The sequence below is a fragment of the Anabrus simplex genome, chromosome 2, assembly GCF_040414725.1.
Source record: "Anabrus simplex isolate iqAnaSimp1 chromosome 2, ASM4041472v1, whole genome shotgun sequence".
NCBI classification, from domain to species: Eukaryota; Metazoa; Arthropoda; class Insecta; order Orthoptera; family Tettigoniidae; genus Anabrus; species Anabrus simplex.
The window spans coordinates 310,223,954-310,242,863 of NC_090266.1; the positions used below are offsets into that span (position 1 = coordinate 310,223,954).

Below are 18,910 nucleotides of genomic sequence, written 5' to 3' on the forward strand. Positions count from 1 at the left end.
CAGTTAGATTGCATAGCCATAGATCTTTCCAAAGCCTTTGATAGAGTGGAACATGGAATATTATTAAAGAAACTGGAGGGAATAGGATTGGACATAAGGGTTACATGTTGGATAAAAACATTTCTAAATGCAAGGGTTCAGAAAGTCAAAGTAGGAAATAATGTATCACAGGAAGAGAAAGTTTGGAAGGGAATTGCACAGGGTAGTATAATCGGTCCGTTACTTTTCTTAATGTCTGACTCGTTGGCTGAATGGTCAGCGTAGTGGCCTTCGGTTCAGAGGGTCCCGGGTTCGATTCCCGGCCGGGTCGGGGATTTTAACCTTAATTGGTTAATTCCAATGGCCCGGAGGCTGGGTATTTGTGCTGTCCTCAACATTCCTGCAACTCACACACCACACATAACACTATCCTCCACCACAATAACAAAGTTACCTACACATGGCAGATGCCGCCCACCCTCATCGGAGAGTCTGCCTTACAAGGGCTGCAGTCGGCTAGAAATAGCCACACGAAATTAAATTAACTTTTCTTAATATACGTAAATGATTTAAGGAACAATATAACATCAAAAATAAGATTGTATGCAGATGACATATTTGTTTATAGAGAAATAAATAATATTGAGAATTGTTCAGAATTAGAAAGGGACCTTGAGAGTATCCAGCAATGGGTTGAAGATAATAATATGAAGGTTAATGGAGGCAAATCAACTGTTACAACATTTACAAACAGGAGTTTTAAAACTGAATATGAGTATACTTTGGATGAGGTAGTTATCCCAAAAGATGGCAAGTGCAAATACTTAGGTGTAAGATTTGAAAGTAATTTTGCATTGGAAGGGTCATGTGGATGCCATTGTTGGGAAAGCATACAGATCGTTACATGTCATAATGAGGCTACTTAAAGGATGCAACAAAGCATCAAAAGAGAAAAGTTACTAAAGTATGGTTCATCCATTATTGGAATATGCAAACAGTGTTTGGGATCCTCACCAAGAATACCTAATAAAGGAATTAGATAGTGTGCAGAGGAAAGCAGCAAGATTTGTAACAGGGGATTTCAGGAGAAAGAGTAGTGTATCAGAAATGTTAAAGGAACTTGGGTGGGAAACTTTAAGTACGAGAAGGGAGAAAACTAGACTTATAGGATTATATAGAGCCTATACAGGAGAAGCAGCATGGGGAGATACCCATGAGAGGCTTCAGTTGGAAAATAATTATATCGGCAGGACTGACCACAAATATAAAATTAGAAGGAATTTCAGCAGAAGCGATAGGGGTAAATTTTCATTGATTGGGAAGGGTGTGAAGGAGTGGAACAGTTTACCAGGGGTAGTGTTTGATACTTTTCCAAAATCTGTACAGATATTCAAGAAGAGAATAAACAGCAACAGAGAAAATAAATGAAATGTTAGAGGGCATTCGACCAGTGCAGGTTAATGTAAATAAAAAATGTGTGTGAATAAATTAATTCCATCCCCTGGTCTAAGGAGTTTGGACAGCCAAAGTAGGGGACTGCCTGTAGGGGTTAAGTATAGTGGGGACTTCGAGGGCCCTGGGACCGCTACGGTAGCTGTGAAGGCCCTTCAGGAACTCTGACAAGTGGTGGCAAAAGGGGCTCTGGTTAAGACGCAGCAGGTCGTTATGCTACTTAGTTTCCAGAATGGGTAAGAAAAAAAAAATGCAATGTAAATTTTAATCTTATACCAGTTGTATAGTATCATTTGAAGTAATTCCATGTACTGTATATCAGTTGACTATATTTGTAAGTAGTACAGGAGATATTATAAGTAGAATTTTGTAAACAATATAAATTTATTAAGGATGAGCTGTGATTATAGAAACAATTGTTAGCATAAATTGTATTATATTGTATTTTGTTAAAATTTTCTTCTCTTGTTAATTTAATATCTAGTGCTTGACAATAATGTATTTTAGTGTACCATTTGCCACCGAGGTAGACACCTCATTTGCAAATAAAGAGATTTTGATTTGATTTTGATGACTTCTTGTATTGATTAGGTGGTCAATTTAATAAATAACTTACTGTTATTATTGTAATCAAATATCATCAATACGGATCAAATTGATATTTATTACATGTAATACTAATGCCAACCAGGCAATGGCAAAACCTAACAAGTATTTGAACCTGAGAATTAAAATAGGCAAGATATCTAGAGATATTAAGTTTCTTAAAGATTGCTTAAAATTAGAGTTGGTACCTAAGTTTCTTAAATCTTTACAAAGAAAAGGTCATCCCTATTCTAAATCTTATGCTACTCAAAAGAAAGTAAACAGCATATGGTTGAAAAATGAAATTAAGGTATTATACAAGAAAAAATCTCTACTAAATTTACAATTATATAGGACTCATTTGAACATTTCTCAAAAATTATCTCCACTTGAATGGAATTCCTTTTTATGGTACACTGACCTTAAATTATCATACATATTAGACAGGAAACAGAAAACCCTAAAACATAATTTGTTTTGTTTACAAGAAAATAAAAGCAAAACATCTGGCCAAAATACAAACAACAAAGTGTCCCCTTCCCATTTGACTAACATTCCTACCACAATTAACCTATCTAATACAGCATTCTCTAAGCAAGAGATGAATCTATTAGATAAAGGTATAAAATATAATTGGCCTAATCACAAAAATGCAGAGGACATTATCACTACCATCGCTGAAACCGAAACCAATATCAATAAACAAATCCCGATTGATAAACAAAATGACGTACGTTATGAAGTAAAAAAAGAAACTCCCAACATTTATTAATGAGATAACTTCTAACAATAACTACAACGTCACGAAACAAATTCTAAACCTGAAATCCAAAATCCATAATAACAACGTTGTGATTACTAAAGCAGATAAGGGCAACACCATAGTAATAATGAACAAACAGGATTACATTAATAAAACAAACTTTTTTTCAAACAAAACCTATACCTTAATTAACAAAGATCCAACAAACAAAATACAGCGTAACTTAAAGAACCTTCTCAAAAATTCTACTTTCATTTTAAATGATCAAGATTATCAGAAATTAACTGTAATGAAACCAAAATTACCTAGTCAGATCATTGACCAAAATTCATAAAAAAGAGGTCTCCATTCGACCCATAATTAATAGTATGAACAGTTCTACTTATAAAACTTCTCAATTTTTACACAAATTCCTGAAAAAACATTTCAAATTTCACAACTCCAACCCCATAAAGAACTCGATTGAACTTTGGAATTCCCTAAATAAATTCAGTCTGCAACCAAACCACATTTTATGTTCTTTCGACATCACCAACATGTATACAAACATCCCTATCAATAACACTATTAACATCATAAAAAGCAATCTGTTGAAACATAGCACATTGAGTAAAATTGAAATTGTTGAATGGTTAAAATTACTTAGGGCCTGTACTACGACTGTCAGATAAACAGCTAGATACGTAGGCTGCAGTTTTGCAAACTAGAAGTTAAATATTTTCTTGCGTACTACCAACGGATTTTAATGGCGGGATTGTAATGCGGAAGATGTAGTAACATTTTTATTGGGTTGGTAATAAGGTTACTGAAAATATAGTGAAATTTAGCGCGGTGGTATACGTGTTCCCTGGTGTTTTCGTTTGTTTAGCTCTATTCCTTTTGAAATTGTATTACTAGAATCCAATATCAGACTCTTATTAAGCTATAATGTGGAAGTCCAGGTCAAAAACAGAATTAGGACTGAAATATACACATACGAAGGAATGTTAAAATTAATTAACTGTATAACGAAATTGAAACTGTTATAGAAAATAAAAAGACTGAGAATGTAACCTGGACGCAAAAGTAAAGTTTCAGGTTATGTATCTTTTCTTGTCTAGTACTATTTACGAGGTTGCGCGTTACGACGAAAGTAAAGTTTATATTCGTAATTAATGCTACTGATGCAGCGTGGGATCATTAATTTTATTATTAATTCAATTTATTGTTTGCTCATTGAATAAGTAGTTAGTTTCTTTCTTTTCAATACAATGTGAGAATAGTAACTGGCAAGCATTTAACTCACTTTAGCGTAAATACTTTTGTAGCAAGTTGTTATGAAGTAAAAGAAATATAACCTCCTTAACATCCTCATTCGACGGACGAATCGCCATGAACAAAGTCGTATACCTTTACTCCATATGTGCGTCGCGGATAGATTTGGAATAGAACCCACGCTTTTGACACGCATTTTAATGATTAGGAAATGTGTACTGTCACCTCTAGTACCCTACCGACGACCATTTACAAAGTAAAAAAACGTTAGACTATTGGGACTCGAACGCGCGAAAAACTGCTTAATAACAAACTCTGATGCCCTAACGACCACGGCTACTTATGAAGTATGTGGTTGAATGCTTGTGTATTACTGATATACTCAGTAGCAACAACTTACTAGCTTGGAATTTTTTTAAGAATTCTGTGATAGCTGGACAGGAAGCATGACATACTTCATAAATATATACATAAATTACATTGTAACAACTTAATTTCGCACAGCATCATGCAGATGTAGATTCATCTTCATGAGTAGCCATCTTGATTCTTTACAGCAGCGTCCCCGATAAGAGCTAAGTCCCAGATAAGAGCGTTAACAGCCTCTCCAACTTCGGCATAGCTATACTCGAGAATATTTTCCCAGATTGCACATAAACGAAAGTCGTAGTACGCGGTTTCAACCGAACTTCCAGATAAATGTCCAAACTGCCAAATAAATTTATACCGCACTTTTATCTGGCTGTCGTAGTACAGGCCCTTAGTTTCATTTTAGACAACAACTACCTCACCTTCAATAAGAAAATTTACAAACAGGAAGCTTTGGCGATGGGAGACCCGTTATCTGGTATATTAGCTGATATATACTTAGATAATCTCGAACACAGTAAGATCATTAATATCAATGGACTCTGTCTTTGGCATCGCTATGTCGATGATACCATAGCAATCATTGATAAACAAATCAACAACAGTGATAACATACTACCATTTCTTAACAATTTAGATAATAACATTAAATTCACCAAAGAAGATGAGATCAATAGCTCTTTGAATTTCCTAGACATCAAAATCACACGAGTATCAAACAAATTCGACTTCGAAATATATAGAAAACCCACCTTTTCTGCAACAACCATAAAAAACGATTCATTACATCCCAACTCACATAAAAAAGCCACTTATCACAGTCTAATATATTAGAGCATTAAAAATTCCAATGTCCTCTACTAATTTAAAGAAAGAATTACTGTTCATTAAGGAAATATTTAAATTCAATGGATTTAACACAGATATAATTAACAACATCAACAAAACCAAATTAAAATTAGCTACAAATTTAACTCCATTGAAACCCGTCAAACCAAAATACGCTAAATTCACGTTCACTAACCATAAGATTTATCCGATAACCAATCCATTAATAAAGCACGACGTAAAAATAGCCTACACAATAAAAAACACTAATCGCAATTTATTCTTTAATCATAACTCCATTAACATCGCAGACAATAGTTATTGTGGATCAGGAATATATAGGTTGAAATGCTCTACATGTAACTTCTCTTATGTTGGCCAAACTGGCCGCAGCTTCTCCACCAGATACGCCAAACATTATAATGCTCAAAGACATAATAAATTCTCTGCAATGGCCAACCACGAGGGACACAGGACATAAATTCACTACAATAGAACAAGACCTTCATATTCTCAAAAGAGTCGATAAAAGTAAACTTATAAGAGAATATGAAAATTTATTCATTTTCCTCGACCAACATTTCAATAAAGACAAGAACCTAAATGATATTATTGATTAAAAAAGCCCCTTAGATGAGCAGATTTTAACTCTATTACAAAATTCAATTCCCCTCACAAATATATACTTAAAAATTTCCAACCTCAAATTAATAAACATTCCCACCTCCTCTACAGCTAACACACTCCCCTCCCTTCTCCTCACAGCTAGCACCCCTAATTCAAATGCAACCAATAAACCCATAGCCACACCCACTCTAACATCGCTCCCTCCAATGGCTCCTCACCAATACAATACGCGCAGTAACACACTCTCCCCCTTCTCTCCCACCAATAGCAGCACCCCTCCAAGTACTACGAACAAGCCAATAATCACGCCTCCGCAAACAGCTCCTCCTCCAACACAAACCTGCAGCTACAACACTCGTAGTAAGAAGTCTACAGTTGTCAATACACTTGATTTATAACGTACAAACTACCTTCACCTCGTCAAATGGTAAGTATACACGATCTCCGCTAAAATTTTTAAAAAAATCTTTTCACACAATTAACACCACGTTTCTGGTTTCCTTTTACAGATTCAACTGTCATAAACTCATATTCTTCACAACATTTTAACATCGCTTCAAATTGAGATGGTCCACAGAGATCCAATTTTAACACTGTTCTTCAACCTTTAATCTACAACTTTTTATCTTCTCATCAATGTGTTCTACATTTCTACCAAATGCCTATGACTTTCGTCTTTTGTCTCCTGAAAAGGAATTTAGTGATCTCCTGACCAACCTTCAACATTATTTCCTCAATATTACTTTTTGAATAAATATGACTGATCATCATTCTCGTCAGAGTCTAACTGTAACCGCCAAACAGTCAACATAATTTTTAGCAATCTTATTACTTGTTCATCACAGTCTGTTGCTTTGTCCATTTTACTTATAGCAACTTTTATGTCAATAATTTTAATACTTTCACCTTTGTAATTCTTCACATTGTAATTTTTTTTTTCTTTAAACCAACATTGTTATTTTGAATGTTAATTTTAGTTTAAGTCTCTTCAAGACTTTTTAAATCTATTTCATCTTATATGTTGATTTCAAGTGCTTATTTTTATTTCGAGGTTAAGACTATGGCTGATGATGCCTTCATACTAGGCGAAACATGTACCATTTTTAGTTAATAGATCAATGTAATCATCCAAGACAATGACTTATTGTATTGATTAGGTGGTAAATTTAATAAATAACTTACTGTTATTATTCTAATCAAATATCATCAATACGGATCAAAATGATATTTTTTACATGTAACACCCATGGTGACGGACTTGTCAAGAAACACGAATGAATATCTACATTGGCTGATAGCCTTCAAGAGAAATGTTCAAAACAGGAATAAGTGAATGAATACATTAAAACTACACAGTTCAAACAAATTAGGGGAACATGTTTTGTAACGTCTGGTATGTGAACTTTAATTTGGAAGATGCGGTTCCAATGGTCGTACAGCATACCTTGAGACCTTTGCTACTCTGGGTATGTCAAATCGAAGTTAAACTCCATCTGTATGCGTAGCCATGCTTTAAACAGTCAGGTGACCCCTCAAAACAAAATGAATACTGGTGCGTCCGTGTGAAGTACACAGATTGCTGCAGTCATCTGAGCATGTTGTACGTAAACCAGCACATCCCACGAGACATCTTAACAAGGTTCAAGTCGCAAGGGCCATCACTTAGATCCAGCAAAGATGGGCTGTTCGTGGTGTTGCTGTGGATCTCAATGTCTCTCCGTCAGTTATTCAGTGCTTGTGGAATCACTGCAATGAGACGGGGCAGGTCACAAGGAGGGTTTTTTTTTTTTTGCTAGTTGCTTTACGTCGCACTGACACGGTAGGTTTTATGGCAACGATGGGACAAGAAAGGGCTAGGAGTGGGAAGGAAGCGGCCGTGGCCTTGATTAAGGTACAGCCCCAACATTTGCCTGGTGTGAAAATGGAAAACCACGGAAAACCATTTTCAGGGCTGACGACAGTGGGGTTCGAATCTACTATCTCCCGAATACTGGATACTGGCCGCACTTAAGCGACTGCAGCTATCGAGCTCGGTACAAGGAGGGATGGACAAGGTCATGGACGCATGACAACCCCACAGGATAACCAATATCTGACCATCTGCGCATTGCGGCGTCGTTCAGCAACTGCCAGAGAACTGCAACAAGATCTCAGGAGGGTCACTGGAGTCACGGTGCCTGATCAGACAGTAAGGAACAGGTTAAGAGAAATGTCCTTACGACCCAGACGTCCTGTTCGAGTGTCCTGTTTAACGCAGTAACATTGTGTAGCTCGCCTTCTGTTTGCCTGTACCCACGTCAACTGGCAACTTTGCCAATAGAGACCTATGTTGTTCACAGACGAGTTCAGAATTCCCGACACAGCTTGATGGATGTCGACATGTATGGAGACGCCGTGATCAGCAGAACATGCCAAATGTTGTCCAGGAAGGCGACCGATTCGGACAAGGTTCTGTGATGGTGTGGGGTGGTATCAGTATTGATGGCCGTACGGATCTTGTCGTCGTCAATGGTAATCTTACTGCTGCCGGGTACATCGAGCAGATACTGCTACAGCATGTGTTGGTTGCTGCATACGGTGTTGGCCCTGAATTCGTACTCATGCATGACAATGCCAGGGCTCACGTAGCGCGCATCACCAGAGCTGTCTTGCGAGAACTTTTTTGCTAGATTCTTTACGTTGCACCGACACAGACAGGTCTTATGGCGGCGATGATATAGGAAAGGCCTAGGAGTGGGAAGGAAGCGGCTGTGGCCTTAATTAAGGTACAGCGGCAGCATTTGCCTGGTGTGAAAATACCCTCTTCAGGGCTGCCGACAGTGGGATTCAAACCCACTATCTCCCGGATGCAAGCTCACAGCTGCACGCCCCACTCCGCACGGCCAACTTCTTGCGAGAACTGGACATTCAAGAGATGGAATGGCCAGCAGCGAGTCCCGACCTTAATCCCATTGAGCATGTGTGGGATAGGCTTGAGAGAAGTGTTTGTGGGCATCCTGTTCCACCACAGACTCTCCAACACCTCGAACAGGCTCTCATTGAAGAATGGGACCTGATACAACAACGTAAACTCCGTCGACTTATACGGAGCATGCCACGTAGGTGCCAAGCTGTGATAAATGCTCGTGGAGGACATACACCATAATGAAGCTCTCCAACTGTGATAAAAATCCACCCTGGAGGACTTGTCACTTTGCTTTCACCTCTATTTGGACATTTCCGTTTGGGTTCTGAAAACGACTGTGTATAACCAACACAAATACAAATAATTTTTAACAACATACATTGACTTTTAGTTTATTACTGTAATATAACAAACAAATATATACAGAGTATGTTCAACATAATAAATATTTTGGAACGGTGTCAAATATTTGGGTCAATATGTACAATTTCATACCAAATCAGCAATGTTCATAGTTGATACCTGCCACATTCCAACATTTTTCATCACAAGTATATTAGAAGAGGTGTGCAACATTTTTCTCTCTCAACTGTAGAAGTTTTACAGAGGTATCTGTTCCGTATAGCCTATATATTATAGCTGCCACTATTGAAGTATCAATCCCAGTAAAACAAGAAAATACTGTAATTTTTTTTTAAATACCTAACAATGTCTTCAAACACACACAGCAGAAATCACAGAAACTGGCAAAATTCCAAAGAAAATTTCTCAATAAGGATGCTCAGTTTAGCTCCCTTTGTTTAGAAACCAATTTATAACTAACCACTGTACTGACATAGACTAGAAAAACAGCAATGCATAAAATCACAACCCTGGTGCTAATGTACAGGAAGGAAGGAAGGAAGGAAGGAAGGAAAGAAAGAAAGAAAGAAAGAAAGAATCATAGCTATTATTCAAGAAGACATGCTTCAGTACAGACACTCATTACCAAATTAATAAGTCATGGCTCTAGATTACACCAGCCCAACTTTCTTCACTACCTATGTCCAGTGAGAGACCTGTACACTTATTAACACCATCCATGGTGACGGACTTGTCAAGAAACACGACTGAATATCTACATCTGCTGATAGGCATCAGAAGAAATGTTCAAGACAGGAATAAGTGAATGAATACATCTTGTAAATTATAACCAACTGAAGTACAAATAATTTTCAACATACGTTCACTTTTATTTGTTTATTGAAATATAACACACAAATACATACGAAGTATGTTACAAAGTATGTTCAACATAATAAATATTTTGTAAAGATGCCAAATAAATGGTTATGGACATCAATTAACATAAGTAGATTTCAAAAACTTCCAGACCGACCCGTCCAAAGCATGAACAGGGAACGCATGATTTTGAACCAGCATTTAATATTTCAAACTGAGTTTCCATCATAAGGATTAACAGCAATTTGCGGTAACAGATTGACTATCAGAGGAGGAAACCACTAAACAAGCAACACAATGAATCCATAAATTTTAGATTAAAAGAGAAACAAGGTGGATTTCTTTTTTTTTTAGATTTGTTTTACATCACACCAACACAGATAGGTTTACATGTAACTAATCTCATTATTAGACCCGTATTGAACTATGCTATGATATACTAACAATTTGTTGGTTATTTTGATCCACAATTTGTATTGAAAAGGTGGATCAAAATAACCAACAAATTGTTAGTATATCACAGATAGGTTTTACGGTGATGATGGGATGGGAAAGGCCTAGGAGTGGAAAGGAAGAGTCCGTGGCATTAAGATACAGTTCCAGCATTTTTCTGAGTGAAAAAGGGAAACCACGGAAAACCATTTTCAGGGCCGCCGACAGTGGAGCTCGAACCTACTATCTCCTGAACGCAAGCTCACAGCTGCATGACCCTAACCACTTACTTTAATTTACCTGTGTCGGTGCGACGTAAAGCCATTTTAAATTTATGCGTTTCCCAATTTATGAATCGTCATTATGACAAGAAATATCTTAAATAAAACATCATTCACAATGTTAAAAGAAAATATTCACAATGTGATTTTGAGGTGAATGATAAGGTACATCACGTTTCTCAAGTGCATCAAACAGGACATTAAACAAATATCTGGATAAGGATGAAAAAAAAGGCCAACTTTACAACCAGAACTTAAAAACAATCAACTGGACATGAAACCCAACTTTGGAAACTGTTAGAAACAGATAAGAGAATTCACATTAATAAGCATTAATAATTTTTGCTGAGGTAACCAGGAAATATTCAAATGCAAGCTCATGACAAAATCAAGATTATTTTACGTCAAGAATGATAGTGTGTTCACTTTCATTTATCAGAATCCATTTCCATTAATAGGCCAGTAATATCTTTTCAAAGAGGACCAGCTCCAATTAATTTACATAATTTCCTTACTGCCTACAAGATAACTTTCTACTACTCTGCGCCTCTCCCCTCCCACAAATAAAATAAAATAAAATAAAATAAAATAAAATAAAATAAAATAAAATAAAATAAAATAAAATAAAATAAAATAAAATAAAATAAAATAAAATCTCACAACAACAACAACAACTACTAAAAAACATTTCCTCCCCTACAAGAGAACCAGCTCAAGCAGTAACATGACTAATATTGCTTTATTGCTAATTTGCTTTATACCAATTGCCAAACATGAGGAAAATCAAACAAGTGCTTTATTTATTCCTTTCACGTAACAAACTCTGATGGGAATAAATGCAATGAGGCAGATGAGTTCCTAATCATTTGTAACTTCATTATTTGTAATTCCTGTCAGAAATTTTTCAATGCAGGTATGCAAAAGCACACAGCATTCCTTTCCTTATCAGGAGACTAATATAAATTTAATGAGTTAATGAACAAAGAAACAGACAATAAACAGAAGTGTTTCATTATCACTCGTCTCATCAAAATAACTTGTGCATAAAAACTGACAACGAACTTCCGATGAAAGCAAAAATAACAATGCATTCAATGTTCTTTGTAACTTACAAAGAGAACAAAACTATACACCAGTAACAAACATTAAGAGTATGGAGGGACTGGAAAATTGCAACACCTAGTGATTGTCATGGTATCTACATCAGTTTTCACCTCCATCACACTGAATGTTAATTTACTGCTTATAATTATAAACTAAGAGTAGAAATTCATGATGCAACTCCCAACACTTTTTTCACAGCTCGCACAATGTCCGGCACTTGAGGTAATGCATGTAGTTCTAAAGTCTTGGCATATGGCATAGGTGCATCCACACCGGTCACTCGAACGACAGGTGAATCCATGTGATAGAATGCTTCACCTGTAAATTAAATGCATACACCATATGTATCAAAAACCTTCAATAAATGTCACAAACAAGCTGACACACTACCATGGCACAACAGTTATACAATCATTTCATTTCTGATGATGATGATGATGATGATGATCATGATGCTGAAGATGATGATGATGATGATTGTTGCTGTTGTTTAGAGGGACCTAACATCGAAGTCATTGGCCCCTAATGGTACGAAATGAGACAAAATACAATGACAATTAAAAGTTCAAAATTCATCCACTGACTACAATTCAAAACGTGATGATCAAGAATGAATGGAATGGAATGAAAGTATAAATATGAATTAAAAATAATCAGCGAGCCAACTCACAATACTGAAAGTTAAATATAATTCCAAAATTGATCCATTGACTAGAATTCAAAAAGATGACGAACAATGATTATGAACTTAAAACGATCAGTGGATCCGACCCGCAATGCCTCACCTTCACAGAAACTATTTTAAAACAACAGTAGGCCTATATAATAACCAAGGGACTGCTTCCAAAGCACAATCCTGAATCGATTAAGCTTGTTATCTAACGGGGTCCGAAATCCAGGTCAACGGCCCCTCATAATGGTACTTACTGCTAGTGAAGTAGAACCATGGTATTTCTCAAGTTGTGGTACTATGGTACTACTCACAAGTATTGTACGTCGCACAGATAACGCAGACCTATGGTGTTTCTCACATAATGGCACCATTCGTAGGCAACGCAAACCCATGGTGTACTAATCACAAGGACTCTTACCATCCCATGGTGTTCCTCGCATAGTGAGTACAAATCACAGGCAACGTGGACCAATGGTGTCACTCATATAGTGGTTCTAAACACAGGCAACGCCCAGACCCATTGTGTTTCACACACCATGGTACAAATCACAGGCAACATAAGCCCGTGATGTTCCGCATATAGTGGTACTAATCACAGGTAACGGAAACCCACCGTGAACCGCTCTCTGCTGCTACTAATCACAAACCTATTGTATACCCAACATAGTGGTACTACTCGCAAGTAAAGGCAACCCATAGTGTTCCCTGCGTGATGGTACTAATCACAAGCAGTTTCATGGTTCTAGTTCAATCATCCCTTGGTCGCCTCTCTTACGACAGACAGTGGATACCGTGGGTGTATTCTTCGTTGGTGTCCCGCACCCACAGGGGGTTCATTTCATTTCTAACATACTCTACAGAACAAAAATAAATAGGTTAACAGGAGCATACTACTACTTACAACAATCACCGTTCTGAACAGTGCAGCTCAATATTAGTTTGTCAATCAAGCATAATAAAAACATCTCCAGGGAATGTTAAGTAGCTAACAAACTACTAGTACTTTTTGAAAATATCACACAACAAAATGCAAACATAAAAATTTCAGATATTAAAACATTGATATATAGGATATTTGAAACATAGTGAGATGTTTGCTTCATAAAATAATATAAAAAGGAAAAATGGCAAATAAAGACGAATTAAGATGTTCAGCAGTTTCAAACCCATGAATTGACGCCGAACTACTGCTGCATCCGATAGCTAGCCCCTCACAGACAGGTATGTATGACACCAAATTTACACAATTGTAGCTGGGACCCTAGTGGCCATAGGAACAAAGTATTAAAATTGTATTTCTTATTTTGAGAATGCTTTTCCCTGATATGATTTTTGTTGACATCCGAGTTTTGAACGACCTGCCCAGCACTTGTGAGTGCAAGTAAACAGGATATCTAGGAGCTTTCAAAATGACTTTTTCCCATATTTTTTAAAAATTAGTTGTTTGTCTTATCACAAAATAAAGCCCAACGTCCGACTCGTTGGCTGAATGGTCAGCGTACCGGCCTTCGGTTCAGAGGGTCCCGGGTTCGATTCCCGGCCGGGTCGGGGATTTTAACCTTCATTGGTTAATTCCAATGGTCCGGGGGCTGGGTGTTTGTGCTGTCCCCAACATCCCTGCAACTCACACACCACACATTACACTACCCTCCACCACAATAACACGCAGTTACCTACACATGGCAGATGCCGCCCACCCTCATCGGAGGGTCTGCCTACAAGGGCTGCACTCGGCTAGAAATAGCCACACGAAATTATTATTATTATAAAGCCCAACAAATGACTTAAAATTCAGTTTTCTAAAATGAAAGCGTCATATTCATTTTCTTTGTGACTTGAATATTTTTAGAGGAAATTGTGCTTTTCATGTCTAGGAAAAGGTTCCAGAGCAACTGCTGGCCAAGTGCTGTTCCACTGGGTTCTTGCCCCAGGTGGATTGACCACTAATATATTGTAGAAAGAGGCCTTTGGGAACTAATTTACAAAATTGTTAACTAATCTCATTTTGTTACCACCAATGATTCAATTTCACTTATACCATCACCCTCAGTACCCAAAAACGGTCCATGTGCTCAACTCATGTTCTTTTATAATTGGACAATTTGTTGTTTTTAACATTTTAATCTGTGATTTTAACTGGACTTCAATGCTTCATATCATGTTCATGCCGCATCATTTTTAATTTTATTTTTTTTGCTATTTGCTTTACGTTGCACCGACACAGATAGGTCTTACGGCGACGATGGGATAGGAAAGGCCTAGGAATGGGAAGAAAGCGACCATGGCCTTAATTGAGGCACAGCCCCAGCAATTGCCTGGTGTGAAAATGGGAAACCACAGAAAACCATCTTCAGGGCTGCCAACAGTGGGGTTCGGACCCACTATCTCCCGGATGTAAGCTCATAGCTGCGCGCTCCTAACCGCATGGCCAACTCATTCGGTCCGCATCGTTTTAACATTCAAGAGTGACAAGACGCCATCACGCCGCGTCACAGGATCCAAAGACTTTTTATTTACTTATATCAATGTGTCCTCACCTTATTTTTAATGTTTTGTGTTTGTGACTGAAGATGTCCCAAAAGAGGATGAAACATGTATCACGGGTATAATATAATGTAGTCTTCTTAATAAAGACTATTACAGTATTGTAAAGGTGGAATTATAAATTCAAATTTTCACAAGTTGTTACTTTGACAATATGGGCTATAATATGAAATTTATAACGTGCAAACATCGGGAAGAAAGCAGCGGAAAATTATGAATGCGGCGGAGGTGAGTTGACAATGTTACAAGACTGTGGCAAAGAAGACTTGTTCACGAACATCCATTTCTTCATCCTCGAAGAGTTCATCTTCTGGTACTTCGTACGCCCCGCTCTACTCTGCCTTCCCCTGTTTTACTTCCCACCAACTACATTTTTATGGCTTTTGGGGATGGTAAGATACCAAAATTGTATCCCATGGGAGTTCTTTTACGTGCCAGTAAACCTACTGACATGAGGCTAATGTATTTGAGCACCTTCAAATTCCACCAGTCTGAGCCAGATCGAACCTGCCACGTTGGGCTCAGAATGCTCACTGTCTACTGTCTTAGCTACTCAGCCTGGTATTTCTTTATGTCAACCTCATACTTAGAGGTATCAAAATATTACAACCACGATATAAGCAACGAAAATAAAACATTTTTACACATTTTTTTCACGTTTATTTACATCTCGTAACAATTAAAAACATTTAAGATCAGGTCTCTTATTACAAATTAATGCTATAAGTGGATATTATGGCAATAACCTGCATTTTTCAGTGAAACACAGACAATTTCAAGGAATATGCGTGAAGATTCCGCAGATCCTTCTGAAAGTTACAGATCCAACACAGCACGGCTCAGACGATGTCATAGTGCTAAAAAGTTAGGAACTAGTGACTAGATTACTCACAATCTTTGCGAGACAAAGCTAGTGAAAAGACCATTAGTCTGGATTGGTTATGTCCGACCAGTGAAAAGACCATTGATCTGGATTGGTTAGGTCTAGCTTGTGACGAGACCAATGGGCTAGGGGGCAACAAAGCGGTCAACAGGCATCTATAGGTCTTTTTTCGAGAGTTGTAGTATAATGCTGGCGCTGGTGTTGCAAAAATAGCATGATGATGTCATGGTAACATAGGCAATATTGACGAGTTTATGGCACTAAATCCAGTGTTTATTTGTTATTGTAACATTGTGTCCTTTTCCAGCAAATTCTCTTTTGTACCTGTACCGGGAGGTACACCTCGATGCCACGCGTTCAAAATGAGCGCCTAAAAGAACTCCTCTATCTATCAAATGTGAAACCAATAATACAACAAGTTAGAACTTTACTCTGAAGATGTCACCACTAAAATCTGATATAATTTTGTTATTGTGAAGTTTCCTGAACTGTGTGAATTTCTACTTGTTTTGTTTTCTATTCATCAAGAAGTTTGAACATCCTTCCATAGACGTCACTACAAAAAACCTATGATCATTCACCCCGGTGCGAAGTGAAAGAACTTTTGATTTAAAGAAGTTTTGTATTCATAAGTTTTTTTTACTAATTGATGTTCATTTATTTTTGGGTTGGCAATGTTTATATTTTCTTTCCGCCAGTTTTGAATCTAGCCAATCCCTAATTTCTGTAATTAATTTTCTACCAATCACAGTCTTCTTCTTCTTCTTCGATCCTGAGTGTTACTTTTGAAATCTACCAATAAAATTCTGTGGGTGTGCCTTGTTTATTTGTTATTGTAACATTGTGTCCTTTTCCAGCAAATTCTCTTTTGTACCTGTACCGGGAGGTACACCTCGACGCCACGCGTTAGTTTGTTAGTTTGTTCATACTTATTAGTTGAAGGTTACTTTTGAGTTAGTTTAGTTGCAGTTGGTAGTGGCTGTCATAGAATTACGAACTGATTCTTTTGGTTGTTTTTCAATTATGCTTTGTGGTTCCCAGTATTTAACGAACTTTCCCTGAGGGTTTATAAACTGCGGATTTTCACGTTTCTTGGTCAACTGATCGTCATCTGACCATGTGTGTGTGTCAAAGCAGGAGGCGGGCGGCGCCTCTTTCATCAGGCAGCTGTACACCGACAAGGTAATGGCCACATAACATATTTATTTCTTGCTAGCTCCGCAGTTTAACCTGAGGGAAAGGTCCGAATCATTAACTATGTAACCTAGTTTTCCTAAAAATGTAACTTTCTGCCGGCTAATGTAAAAACTTCATAAAATCTTTAACTGTAAATCGGGGATAGAGAGTGATTTACCCTCGCAAGCTCCACTTCATATCGGTTTGAGGTGACTACGTTTTGTAACTGGCTTTCTTCCTTTCCGTAATGTCTTAATTTCTTCTTATACGAGTCACCTCCATAGTTTGGGAATAGCCCTGTTTCATCGGCCTAGTGCCCTTTAGGTTTTATGAATTCATATCTAAGAGTGTAAGTACACGCCTCCATTCAATTTGTGTTTCGGGCCATTTTCTTAACCTGTTCTTTTCTGCAAAGGCCCAATAGGTTGGGTACTAGATACCCCTGTTTCAAATTTTGTGCCTTGATGACGAGTGATTGTAATTTTCTGATATTGCCTTGAATAGGCTTGAAAAACTGAGAGCACGTCAGCTCTTTTCAAGTGTTGTAAAAGCCCCTCTGGGAGGCTTGATATTGTAAGTGGGGAGCAAGTGCTCCATGTATTGAGGGATTTCTGCCCTTGAGTAAAGTTGTGCTCTTTTGTAAATTTGAGCTAGGAGCTCAAGAATTGTAAAGCGAGGGGCTTGAAGCCTAGATTTTTAAACTGTCACCAAATTTTGAATTTTCTTGTCTTGTCTAAAATTTTGTCATTGTACCTGACGTTTCATTGTTATGAAGCTAAGGTTGAATTTAAGAAAGTATAACCTTCAGTTTAAGTTTTAAATTCTTTTCTTGACATTGTAGTTATACCCATTCATCCCGGCACCTTCTTTCACCTCTGCGGTCCACAATAAATCCCGGAACAGTACCCATTTTGTGTTATTTTATCATTGTGTGTGCATACAGTATTTGTACTGTCAGAGATATTTTATTTCACTCCACCAGTGCAGTTTTTTTCTTTTTTCTTTTCATAATTAGCTGACTGTTAGTTTGTTCATACTTATTAGTTGAAGGTTACTTTTGAGTTAGTTTAGTTGCAGTTGGTAGTGGCTGTCATAGAATTACGAACTGATTCTTTTGGTTGTTTTTCATTTATGCTTTGTGGTTCCCAGTATTTAATTATTCTGCTCCACATCAAACATTCGCATTGAGATTTTGTGATTTACAACTACGTAACCTGTTGATCATATATGAGGAAAGGCAATGCAAAATATTTGAATTTATAACTGAGTTTTTATTCTTGCTTTAAGGTAAAAAGTATTATTTTTTAAGTTATAATGTGCACTCTAGTATTATGAAAATATAATAAAGCTTTCGAGAATGAATTATAGCTTTCAAACCGGAGTCTGTGTGCAGGACGTGGCACAGCCTATTTTTGGCAACATTGATTGGTGGTGTGTTTGTTTATTTTCTGTAGTTCAGTGCTTTGCCACACAACTATCAGACTCAAACTCTGGAAAAAAGAAGTATAGCATTCTACACTCTCCACAAGGTATGATGTGAGTAATCACCCCATGACTAAAAAGTATGTAAATTTCCCTTTGTCATTAGTTATCTCATACGCATCTACAAGGAACAATCGTAGGATAAGAATTTCATTATAATCTGTATTGACAAACATTCCAACTATAAGAATTGAAGGAAGGTCCACCTACCCAATATAAATTAAGTTATATATAACTTACATGAAATATTCTTAGTATTGAATACGTGGTCTTTCCTTCAAACCAGGAGAGTTGACCATGCGGTTAGGAGCGCGCAGCTGTGAGCTCGCATCCAGGAGATAGTGGGTTTGAA

General features: G+C 37.2%; 1 protein-coding gene across 2 annotated transcripts in view; it reads right to left on the bottom strand.

Moving 5' to 3' along the window:
* Positions 1-9,138: 9,138 nt before the first annotated feature.
* Positions 9,139-18,910, bottom strand: part of LOC136864080 (pyruvate dehydrogenase E1 component subunit beta, mitochondrial) — a 198,664-nt gene continuing 188,892 nt past the window's right edge. For both annotated transcript variants that reach the window (XM_067140624.2, XM_067140623.2), the window contains one exon: positions 9,139-12,118. In XM_067140624.2, coding sequence (XP_066996725.1) covers positions 11,967-12,118 — 152 coding nt within the window. In that variant the 3' untranslated portion in view covers positions 9,139-11,966. The remainder of the gene's footprint in view (positions 12,119-18,910) is intronic.